Source organism: Lactuca saligna, chromosome 3 (assembly GCF_052625555.1).
Source record: "Lactuca saligna cultivar CGN05327 chromosome 3, ASM5262555v1, whole genome shotgun sequence".
NCBI classification, from domain to species: Eukaryota; Viridiplantae; Streptophyta; class Magnoliopsida; order Asterales; family Asteraceae; genus Lactuca; species Lactuca saligna.
Window position 1 is genome coordinate 99,820,694 of NC_136419.1, and position 13,282 is coordinate 99,833,975.

Genomic DNA, 13,282 nt, shown 5'->3' on the forward strand with positions numbered 1-13,282 from the left:
CCTTATTTGACATATATTGCCGGGAAACCCCCGAATGCATGTGTTCTCGCCCCGATGAAATATTCTAAGACTAGGTCCCTTGTGTTAGTTGTTTTAGGGACGTAAAGTGAGAATAACGGGAATGGGTAATTGGGTTATTGTGGTTGGTGGAATTAAATATAATTATTTATTGTGGGTTGAAAACCCTATATGCTCACCAGGCTCCCAAGCCTGACCCACTCAGTTTATTTGTATTACAGGAAGTGGCGCAAGGGCATAAGATTGATGAACCATCATGAAACATCCCAAAAATCACAACTAAAATTTTCTTTTTAAAACATTACCAAAACCATATTCATAAAAAAACGTATCATAATCAGAACATAATTTCGTAGCGTTAATTCGAAATACAAACTTATTATCAGAGTAAAACATCCCAGGCTAGCTGACTATGGTGTGTGCACTGCAATCTTTCCGAGCTCCTCTTTTGAAAATTGAGTACCGGAAACCAAAAACTGAAGCTTGAAGCACGAAGCTTAGTGAGCTCCCCCAAACTACCACATACCATACAATAACATATAAATCACATACTAGGCCTTGCCCACTGCATCGGACCGAGGTCCGGACTAACTGGGGCCTTGCCCCCTGCATCAGACCGAAGTCTGGAAACTGACTGGGACCTTGTCCCCTGCATCAGACCGAAGTCCGGACTAACTGGGGCCTTGCCCCCTACATCGGACCAAAGTCCGGAAACTGACTGGACATAGCATAGCATAACATATCAACTAGCATGAACACATATACTACATACTGCATCGGGCCGTAGCCCGGAACACATAACACATAACACATAAATCATGTCTGAGCCACGAAGGCATCAAACATACTAACTACTGCATCAGACCGAAGTTCGGAAACTACTTCTAACTGAACGGGCCGACATTGTGGCCTTAGACCCGATCCTACTGGAAGGAAACTCACCTGAACTACTGAATTCTGCTGGTAACCCTCTGACTGCTAACCAACCACCGTCTGAAACGCTGCTCTTCTAACTCTCCGAGCTACCAATAACAAAGAGACACTTAGCCTGACAGACCTCTAAAAGTCAACTAACTCAACTCTGATCAAAGTCAAAGTCCTGGCCAAAGTCAACCTTCCATGTTGACCCTACTCGCCGAGTCAGCCTACTGACTCGCCGAGTTTACTGATTTCCGAGTTCTGTCCTGTCCAACTCACTGAGTCCCCACTCAACTCACTAAACTGAACCTTGACTCGAAGGGTTTGGGGTTTCGCGACTTGAATCGCCGAGTCCAAGAGCAGACTCGCCGAGTCCAAGGCAATCTTCATCAGACTCGCCGAGTTGTTCATCCAACTCGTCGAGTTCGCCTCCATCTTCATACTACTCACCGAGTCCACTCAAAGGACTCGCCGACTCGATTCAATCCTTAATCCGGGCAGTGGCTTTTCGAGCCAAACAGGGCTTCCAACTCATAGATCCATACTTCTAGGGCCTATCCCTCACGTAAAGTGGAAAACTTTACGTGTAGATCAAGAGATCTAGGCTTAAAACAGTCCAAACTAGGGTTTAAGACAAAGAGGCTTCAATATCAACCCAAGAACAGATGCTTTATAACTTTCTAGGCCAAGATACACTCGGATCTGAAGTAGCAACTTCAGATCTAGGCTTCTAACTCGAACTAATTCTTAAGCATGGCATAAAAGCTCCAAATCTCATAGCCAAGGTTGATCTATTAAACAAAATAGGTAAGGTAACGATTTATTACCTTTAAATGCTCATAAATGCTCCACCAACTCTGGATCCAAGGCCCCCTTCTTGCTCCACAATGACTATCCTCTCTCTCAAGCTCCAAAGAGCTTCACCAAGGGTTAGATCTTGCTCCAAAACGATTATGGCGGCTAGGGTTTATTGTTCTGTGCTAGAGAGGCAGTAAAGGAACCCTAGGGAAGAGAATGAGACGTTTAAATAAGCTCCAAGTCCCGGATTTAGGGTTTTCCTTGCTCAGACCAGACTCGCCGAGTCACCTTGTCCGACTCGCCGAGTCGGTCGCTTACACCTCGACCCGTATCCCGCTCGAACTCGCCGAGTCCCTCCTTGGACTCACCGAGTCTCCCCTTAAAATTGGGGTTTTCATTCTTTTCTGGTCTTTTCAAACTTTAGGTGTTACACATCAAGTTGTTTTGTTTACAAGTCTGTATATGTATATATTTGTTGAATGACTTGTAATGTTATCGTTTATGCTTTATGGTCTGTATCGGAACATGACATCCCGAATTTTGAATATATAATGAAAATACATTTCTTTTATGAAATGATTTGGTATATATTATTTTATCACGTTTTGTTTTTGGGAACAAATTCCGCAACTCTTTCAAATCAAAGGATTTACTCTGAAATTATTTTAAAAGCATAAATGAAAATCGGTCTTTTCTGGCCGAGATTTTGGGGATGTCACACTTTTCTTGAATCAATCATTGCGAAGAAAGGTGAAATTTATCCCTTTGATTAAAGTCCTTGAGACCAGCTTCCGTATTGCTATCTCACGTCATGACCGATTCATTAGTTGGATGTCAAAAACGCCTTTCTTCATGGTGATCTAACTGAAGAAGTCTACATAAAGCAGCCTCCTGGTTATGTTCATTCTGCCTTTCCTAATCATGTTTGCTGCCTACGTAAGGCTTTATATAGCCTTAAACATCCCCTTTGTGCTTAATATTAGTGGTTCGATGTCCTCATCTCGTCCATTGGCTTCACCAATAGTCGATATGATAGTTATCCTTACACATTTCGTCATGAATACGAGAGTATATATATATATATATATATATATATATATATGTATGTATGTATGTATGTATATATCATCCTCTACGTCGATGATATCATTCTCATGGCTTCTAGCCCATTACTCATCACGAGAGTTACTACTCGTCTCTCATCTGAGTTTGCCATGAAGGACTTAGTTTTGTTGTCTTTTGTTCTTGGCATTGTTGCTACTCTCTCCTCTGACAATTTCTTTCCCTCACAGCCTGCATTTTCTAAAGAGATTCGATCTCAAGATGATATGACCTCCTGAATCCGTATAGCACTCCTACATACACCAAACTAAAACTTTTCGTCTTTAGCGAATCCGGTTTTTTATCCGACCCTTTATAGAAGTCTAGCTTGGGCTCTACAGTATCCGACCTTTACTTGTCCGAAAATTGCATATTTAGTTCAACAAGTCATCCTTTTTATGCATGACCCTTGCAAACCACACTTCCTAACTCTTAAGTGAATATTGTGTTATCTTCAGGGTACCCTTCACCATGGGATGTTCATACATCCTTCTCATGTCGATTGTTTGGTTTCTTATTCTGATGCTGACTGGATTGGCTGTCCCTTGACACGTCGGTCTATGTTTGGGTTCTACGTTTATCTTGGTGATAATCTTACCTCTTGGTCTTCCAAATGTCAACATGTTGTATCTCGGTCTAGTGCTGAAGCTGAGTATCAGGGGATAGCCAACGTAGTTGTCAAAACTACTTGGTTTCGTAATCTCCTTCTTGAACTTTCATGCCTTTGACTCTCTCTCTACAGTTGTGTTTTGTGACAATGTGAGTGTCATGTACTTAGATTTTAACACAGTTCAGTACCAACCAACTAAACATGTGGAATATATTTGCATTTTATCAGGGAACATGTTACTATTGGTTAATGTGACATCCCCAAAATCACGGCCAGAAAAGACCAGTTTGTTTATGCTTTGTTTAAAAATCAGAGTAACATTTTAAATAAAAGTGTTGCGCAATTTGTCCCAAAACAATAATATGATAAAGATTTATCAAAAGCATTTCCATAGAAATGTATTTCATTAAAAGACTCGGGATGTCATGTTCGTACAGATCAAAAGCATAAACAGTACAATACAAGCCTTACTACATTATTTCATATCTACATGCCTATATCCGTAATCCCTCGTCCAAACATCATATATATGCTCAAGCGCCACTACCTGTAATACATAAAACTGAGTGGGTCAGGCTTGGGAGCCTGGTGAGCACATAGGGTTTTCAACCCACAATAAATTAGTTTATTAACTTCATTAAATTAAACAAACCCGATTACCTGTTCCCGTTATCCTCACATTACGTCCCTAAGCATCTATCATAAGGGACCTATCCTAAGGATTATCATCGGGATGGACATTACTGCTAAGGGGATTCCATAGCAACCAATGTCCTTAAGGCAACCATGTGGGGGATGGAGTACATCTAGTGAGCACACAGTTCAAATAAACACACAGTTCGAATAAACACCTACAGGTTGCGAGTCTGCTAGTATTCCACTGGACTGTCTAGAATAGTCCGTGGTCGTCATCTATACTCCGCTAGATGACTGGATCATCAATAACATCTATAACGAGGCTTCTCATTATTTTATTTTGTCACACAGCAACTATTACATCTACCCATGTTTTACCCAACACATTTTGTAGATATAAAATACATATACAGTTTAAATCTTTGAAAACGTGTATAAAACGTTCATCCAGCATAGATAGCAAGTATTCAGATAATATGCACACATAGCACGTAATTTATATTAAATACTTCATATCTATGTGTAAGCTGAAAGTAACTATGCACTCACCTGAAAAGGTGGTGATTCCGAACTCAGACAGCGCTTCGCTTCTTAAAAAGAATTTTCTTCGACGAAACCTAGTATTATTACCACTAGAGTTTAGTTTATTATTCATCGAGACTAATTAATAGTCTAGCTATTATTATTATTATTATATAAGCATCAAAAAAAATACTTATATATCCCATAATAATAGCCCAAGTATTTATTATAAGTTCCTAATAACGTTACTATAATTAAATAAAAGCTATATTAAAAATAGCGTAGGCGTAGCTCACTTACATCGGGTTTTATAGAAAACCAGGATTTGTTTGGAGCATCGTTTCCGAGTCGAAAAGCTCTTCTTCTCGGAGCCGTCGAGCACTCCGGGGCTTCTGCCTCGTGCTAGGGAGGTTCCCTAGGCTTTTCGGGGGATTTCGGGGCTAGAGAGAGCTTCTAGAGAGAGAGAGAGAGAGAGAGAGAGAGAGAGAGTAAAGAGAAGAAAGAATGGGAAAGGTGTGAAGAAAATGAGGGTGGGAGAGGTGGTATTTATAGGGTGAAATGTGGCTGAACTTGGTGCCACATGTCACCATCTGGTGGCAAGCCTTGGGGAGAAAGCAATGGCCAAGATTGTGCCACATCACCCATTTTCGCACAACACACTTCCGACTTCTAAAATCCGTAACTTTCACATACGACCTCCGTTTTTGACGTTTTTTATATCCACGCATAGGTAATAATAAGATCTACAACTTTCATTTTGACTCCATCGGCTAATTCTCGACCGATCTTAAATTTAAGAGTACAAGGAGATTATACTGTTAAACGTCTGAGTAAAATTCATAACTTCTACATACGGACTCTGTTTTTGTCTGTCTTTTTACCGTTAATTTCCTATTAATGAGATCTTCAACTCTCATTTACGTTGCGTAAGCCAAAAACCGCTCGAACTAAAATTCGAGTTTCGGGTCGTGCACTGCTAAACCGAATCTTAGAAAAATCATAACTTCCTCGTACGAAGTCATATTTGGGCGTTCTTTTTATGAATGTTCACGGTTTAACATATACTACAACTTTGGTTTAGATCACTAAGGCTAAAAATCCCTTCATCGTAAATTCACTATTTACGTCTCCCGATGTCGTGTCGGTTTTGCCGTAAAATTTCGACGGGCTATAACTTCTTCGTTATAACGCGGATTTTGGCGTTCTTTATATCCTCGGAATCCTTGTTTCGACCACTACAACTTTGTGTAGAGATATCGGGCTTATCTCACACTTTAATTTTGACGCTTATTTTTATTCTTTTTTAAATATATATTTATAATAAAGTAATAAGCACACAAATACACATAATTCGCATAGAATTAGAATATTTCATCTTTATTACATCAAAAAGAGTTACAATAGTTGAGCTAGACTATTACATCATCTAAAAATGCTTAGCCCCAAAACCCGGGCGTTACAGTTAAGTTCGTGTGTTGCACGTTCCTTCAACTCATCAATTTGCATACACACACACACTGAAGGACTACCTAAACAATTATTTCTGAATTTTCGTGACAGATTAAGCATTCGAGAACCTCCCGCTCAAACTAGGGGGGTTTAATTGTATTGTTCATTTATACATGTATAGTTTAGGGTCCTCTATGTAATTATGTTATCCTCTGCATTATTTATATTGGTGAATGATAATGCAAACCCTAAGGGGTGTTTCCATAAAACCTACAGGAACAACACACCACCCCTTCCCCCCAACCCCCCTCCCGGCATATTAAACAACTTAACTCAACTTTAAGAATATTAGGGAGTTTAGTAAGGTGATAAAAACTGAGAACTTCTCCAACTACCATTCTATAGTTCAACCCAACCATTGTAGGTAGGTGTTTTAATACGACAAAATTCACAACGGGGCAAATGATCGTGGAATCTGAGGATGGAGACCAGCAACATTGATATATGATCTTATGTCCTGACGATCCCTCCATATATTAGAACACAGAGTTGTGTGAGCAGGATGAGTATAACCATCCGTCTTCTTCGAGACTTCCTCCCTCGTGCCGATCTTCCTCCTATTTTGCTTGTCATATTTCGAAATATTCACCTAAGCAATCCCACATGTTAGCCCTTGCAACAATTTCTCGAGAGCAAGCACGTCCCTTACACCACCAAACTTGAAGCAAAAGAAAGATCCCTTATCCTCTCTTCAGGTTAGATATATTTCTTCTATTCTTCCATAAGTTTTGAAGGCGTCTTTGATAGTGAATCAACTCGTGCCATTGGGGATGTTTGAGACATGAAAGAAAGTTAACGCCTTGTTGGGGTTTAGATCGGATATCCTTCGTCGGACTTTCGTCCATCCCCTATTGTTCTCCTTGCGACCATTGGGCTTCATAGAGAATCTATTTTAGATATAAGTTTTTTTCTAATTTATGACAAAAGATGTGAAGTAAATTAATAATTACTATAAGATCTTAAATAAATCAAAATTATTTCGTTATTAACGAGTGACAATGCCAAGTATCATCTCATTTCCAAGAAGTAGTTGTACTTTTGCCCATAATTCTCGAAAATTGACCCACAAATAATGGACTACGTGGACCCAATTGTGGTCAAATATGAAGGCTGATATTTTGAAGACATTTTACTCTTTTAAAGGGTTAAATACACATCTTCATCATGTTTTATTTTTTTATCAATTTTTATATCACAATGCACTTTTTGCAACAATATTAACAAACAAGTTACGAGTTGTAAGTACTTCATCGTTTTTATTGTTTATCTTTTAAGCAACTTTTATGACACGTTTTAGTTTTGATTAAAAATTTTATTTTGTTCATTAACAAGAGTTAATGAGAACTTATACTACAAATTTGTATGTTTTTATCGACTTATGTAAACATGTTTTAATTTGTTATACTTTATACAATAAAATGAAAATTTTACAAAATTATTTATGCATAAAATTGTATTATTATATATTTTGATAAAATACTCATTTTCTTGTATATTTAAAATAAGAGAAATTAAATATCCTTCTACCATTTGTTCTTACATTTCTTCCTACCATATCAAATGTTGACAAGTGGATTAAATGATTATTAATTTCATTAAATGTCTAATTAAATGTGACACATGTCAACATTTGATATGGTAGGAGGAAAAATAGAAACAAATAGTAAAAGGATATTTAATTTCTCTTAAAATAAAGACATATAGACTAAGTGCATAAATAAATCAGTATTCATATTAACAAGAAGATCAAATATATATATATATATATAAAAAAAAAAAAAAAACACAACTTATTATAAATTAATAACTAATAAAACCACTATATAAATTCAGTGTCTTTAAAAACCTCTCCGATAATTAAAACATTTAGAATTCAGTTGTGTTTTTAATAAAAAAAATATCTATAATACATCGTGTTTTTTTGTGCATTCAAAGTTGATATAACTTTTTCGTATGGATGGAAATTATTAGATATTTCAAACTGTTATCTATTTAGTGTATGAGTTGTTTGATTAATAGATACAAAATAAATATAATGCACTTTCTTGATTATTAGCCGATAATAAATTATACTATATTTTTTGAACTTGCCATGGTGGTAATATATCACTTAAAATAATGCATTTTCATATAATATTTTATTTTATATTATAAAAAATACTTTTCAATATGGGATTAAAAAATAAAATAATGACGTGGTTGCGTGGACCCCACAACCTCCTCTCATGTTATAACTCGGTCTTCTCGTCAAACCAACAAATTGCGATTCCAGAACCGGACAAAAAAAGCCGACGGGTCCCCGCCCTCACGGGTCAGGGAGACCGATCCATGCCGCCGCCTCACTCCGCCGCTACCCAAACACGTCCACCGCCACCGGCAGCTTCCCCTCTATACAAACACAACTCATGGTCGCCGGACATACTCCGAGATGAAGAATGGCTCAAGCGGAAGGACAACCACCACCTCCGCCGTCGTCTCAGGAACAAAAGCGTCACCGATGAGGATATCGATGAGCTCAAAGCTTGTATCGAGTTAGGGTTCGGATTTGATGAATTGAATGATCGACTTTCAAGTACTTTACCAGCTTTAGGTTTGTATTACGCCGTCAACAAGCAATATCACGATACGATCTCGAAGTCATCGTCCATGTCGTCATCGTCGTCTTCTTCTTCTTCCGTCTCTTCATTTTCACCTACCGTCTCCGAATCCGATTTATCTCTTCCGTTTGATAATCCTCACGCCATATTCGGCCAAGGTATTCCTCTTCTCCAACTTAATTTCAATTGGATGTCGTTTGCTCGATTCTTAGACCGATTTTGCTTGAATTTCGATTTCAAACTGTTAAACCACATTTATTTCTCCTAGATTTGCTATAATTTCAATCTCAGTCATAAATCCAAACCTATTTCAACCAATTCTTCCCCAATTTTGACATGATAACATGATATTCAACCATTAACTTCTTTAGCTAGCGATTATTTTGGGGGTTTTACCTTTTTTGTTAACTGAGTTCAAAATTCTAATTCTTGATCGTTGTTTATTCATGAAGTTGATAATCCAGAGACAATGAAGACAAGATTGAGACAATGGGCACAAGTTGTCGCTTGTTCTTTGCGTCAATCATCATCACCATTATCATCATCATCATGAAGCTTAAACCATGAACGAACAATCTGCTTACTTTAAGGGCAAGGTAAGCCATCTATGGCTAAGATTATAAGCAAGTGTTGATCTCTAATTACACCCTGTACATACCAACACATTGTTGATTGCCTATGAGAAGGGAAAACACTTTTACTTTGAATGTTTGTAAATTGACCTTTTGTATGCTATTCCATGTCTCTTTTTTTCACTTTTAATCGTATGTAATTTCTATGTTCACATGATATGTGTTTTCATAACTCAACTTTAATGTAAAAGTCTATAAGTTATGTTTGATTTCTATGTTTTATTCCTTTACTTTTATCTTGTTATATGTTACTTTAAAATGTAGGCATTATGCAATGTATTTGTTATCTTTACTATGAGTCTATGCTACAAGTTTTCAAAAACCTTGATCATGGTTTTGCTAATCTAAAATTTATAAAAGAAATAGACAAAGTGTTTGTTTTGTCCCTTTTTGATTCAAGACTTTAATAGGTAATAATTCATGAATCGAAATTATTTTGTTGCTAAATTTAAACTAAGATATAAGAATTAATAACACAAATACACAATTGTTATATAATGTCGTGTGGGTAAGTGGATGTTAGATGTAAGGTGCACACGATATACATGAATAAACAGGGTCTCGTTAAAAGACCAAAATTAGTTTAAGTTAAAATGGGCTATTTGAACATTTTTATCTCTCTTTTATTTTTGTAATTAAAAGATGTAACTTTGTTAAAAATATAACTTAACGTAAAAGCTTTTTTTATGACTAAATTTTATAAAAGCTAGAGATCTTAACTAAAATACCCAAATACGAAAAAGGAAAGGAAGTCGTTCTATAAAATCCAGTTGACAAACTTCTAACGAGTTAACTCATACTCTATACAAGTATGATTTTTCGAAATTAATTCTAAACTTAGAAGCCATATAAAAAGCATTGTAACGTACATACAATATTTATAATATTATCCTGAGACAACTCACCCAAGACATCATTTGCATAAAGCAAATGAGAGATACTAACCTCATCCTTCACAATCGTGAGGCTTCTATAGAAATAAGTTGCAATTGTATCTTCAACATTAACATGTAATCCCCTAGGGCTTAATATAAACAAACAATTTTAAGAACCTCCTAATACCTTTTCAAGAAGGAAAGCAAGAAACCATAAAGATACATTGTTTCAAATTTGAGTATGTCTTGAAGTGATATCCGGCGTGTTTAGGATTGCTTCTCAAATTACTTATTGATTTTTTTAGAAAAGCCAGAAATTATTGGCTTTTTGAAAAGTCATTTTTTTCACGAAAAGTTGCCTTTTAACATATTGGTTTTTTGAAAAACTAATAAATTAATAAATCATTTTAAAAACCCCTCCCAAACACCCCATTTTCTATTAAGAATTTGAATTCCCTCAAAGCGGTTGAATTTCTCCTTTAAATAATTATATAAAAAAAGAAAATCTCCGAAAAAGTTCTAATATTTTATCTAGTTTACGAAAAAGTTCAAAACTAAAATTTGTTTATGAAAAAATCTTAATTACAGGTAAAAGTGACGATTTGACCAAAATTTTCCGGTTTATTGGTTTTATTACTTATCCAGTTTTATCAAAGTCTCATTATTTTACCATAATTTATAAATAAACCCCAAATTATGATAAAGTAATAAGACTTTAATGAAATTATAGTAAAATAATGAGACTTTAATGAAACCGGGTAAGTACTAAAACCGATAAACAATAAAAAAAATTGTCAAATCGTCATTTTTACCGTTAATTAGGACTTTTTCGTAAACATTTTTAATTTAAGACTTTTTCATAAATTACGGTTACATGTTAGGACTTTTCCAAAAATTTATTTTCTAAAAAAAATACATGTTTAAGTTGATTTGGATATCAAACCCGTTCCCCATCCACATCACACCTCATAGAGCCATTTAAAGACATGTCATATTAAGAATCCCATCTCATATGTAATATTAAAGTTTGTGTCTCCTTCAATCTTCCACTTAATCTTATCCTTTTGCACCAAATCAACTTCTTCCAATTGCTTAATTTCATCTAATTGCTTTAGATAGTTGAGCTGATAAGTAATACGAAGTATTCCACAACTTTGAATGGAAGTCCCATTTTCGTTTCTTATTTTTTTACACTATTTTTGAGCTTGTATTTAATATCAATCTTATTTTCCGAGTCCTTCCACTTCCTCGGGATCTCACCACCTCATCAAAAGTCAAAACCATCTAAAGTCATCTTGATCCCATGTTTTATTAAAATACGTAATATTGAATGATTAGTTAAAAGAAAATATGTAATATTGAAATGTCATGTTGCTAAATAAAAAAAAAATTGCATTTAAATAGAAACTTCCTAAAATTATTCTAGACGTAAGTTGTGGTGAAAATCAGAATAAGTACAATAATTTTCATTTCGAGTTTGCTGAGGTAGTTTCTTTTTCAACAATGTTATATCAGAAAATCACTTGTATGTCCCAAGGACAGCCGATTTGGACGCATATGATTTTTGAATTCATCTTCATAGAAAGAAGTATGTTTGACTACGTAATTATCGTTCTTAAATTACGTTTCGTTCACTTTAAAAATAAAAATAGACATATATGAGCATCGTTAATTACTTTTTTAGGTAATTTGGAAAGAAGTCACGCTAACAATAATATAATCACAATGAGTAAACTATTTATGATGATAAGATTAGTATTTACGATATATATATATATATATATATATATATATATATATATATATATATATATATATATATATATATATATATATATATATATATATATATATATATATATATATATAAACGAGTTTTCAAAGAAGAAATTAATCTAGAAAGATGAACCGATTAGACAACTTTCATGGGTCAATATATGAAGTTTGCTGGAAACTTGGAATGCTTGAACATTCTTTTTATAAAAGTATATTTTAATTACTTAGTCAATAGCCAAATAATAATATATCAAAAAAAAAAAAAAAAAAACATCGTACTTTTTAGTTCTTATACCTTAAAAAAATTGTAATTACTTTTCTATAGGTTTCTAAGATAAATTATATAAACGTATATTAGGGATTTTAATAGACTACAATGAATTTTAAAAAACCATCTTACTTCTACTTTTCTAAAAGATGTATTCGGATATAGTAGGGACTAGGGAGTGATTTTATAGGAATTGTGAAAGGAGTTTGAAATAATAAAAATTCGGCTTGGATTCTTAAAGGATGTAATCCGTAGCTTATTGATGCGAGTGACTAGCTCTATGTTATGGATTTTTATCCCAATTCTTGATTGGGTAAGAGAGCTTAAATTAAGCTTGTCGAACCTGCGAATAAAACCGTTTGAACAACTACTAGGAGTGAAAGGATATTTTAATTTTTGAAGTTGATATGGTCTAAGTTTATGATGACTTAGATAGCTTAAGATCGTATGTCTCTTCGGGATCAAAAATCAAAGAAAATATAATTTACCATTCTTAACTTTGATATAAAATCGTGGTAACCAAATGATATTTGACCTAATGGTATCAAAATATTTCAAAATGTATCACTCCCTAAAGAAGTCAACGGTTCAAGTCTCGTTGTGAACAAATAAGTAATTTAAGAGTGAGATTTACTAGGTATGTGTTAACTGTTAAAAAAATATAAAATAGTTGCAAAAGGTAAAGAATAAAACCATGTCCTTTAAATTTTACTTTTATAGTGGTTATGATTTCTTGACTTTGAACTATCTTGATTCGGTGTTGGAAACAATGAAATTCTGGAAAAGTGAAGGCAAATTGATAAGACGTACGTTGCATTCATCTTATTTGTCAAATTTAGTAGATGGGTCACCACTAACACAAAGAATTCAAGACTTCCAAAGGTCTTCAACAATATGATCTTTTATTGTGTTTTCTTTTTTATCCAAGTTGTGGAATATTTGAATATAGTTATGTAGGATGCTCAAAATAACCGAGTCTTTAGAGGTTTCAAGTAAGTGGTGAAGGTGGGTTCGAAAATTCT

General features: G+C 34.8%; 1 protein-coding gene across 1 annotated transcript; it reads left to right on the top strand.

Annotated features, from left to right (window-relative positions):
* The first annotated feature begins 8,287 nt into the window (after nt 1-8,287).
* Nucleotides 8,288-9,550, top strand: LOC145037052 (uncharacterized). The gene is made up of 2 exons (XM_078985600.1): nt 8,288-8,867; nt 9,162-9,550. The coding sequence occupies exons 1-2, from the start codon at nt 8,303-8,305 to the stop codon at nt 9,260-9,262; spliced, it is 666 nt and encodes a 221-aa protein (XP_078841726.1). The 5' UTR covers nt 8,288-8,302; the 3' UTR covers nt 9,263-9,550.
* The last annotated feature ends 3,732 nt before the right edge of the window (nt 9,551-13,282 follow it).

Coding starts and splice junctions, on each gene's coding strand:
- LOC145037052 (XM_078985600.1), top strand. CDS start 8,303: ATGACGTGGTTGCGTGGACCCCACAACCTCCTCTCATGTTATAACTCG. Junction 8,868..9,161: donor TCACGCCATATTCGGCCAAG/GTATTCCTCTTC, acceptor TTATTCATGAAG/TTGATAATCCAGAGACAATG.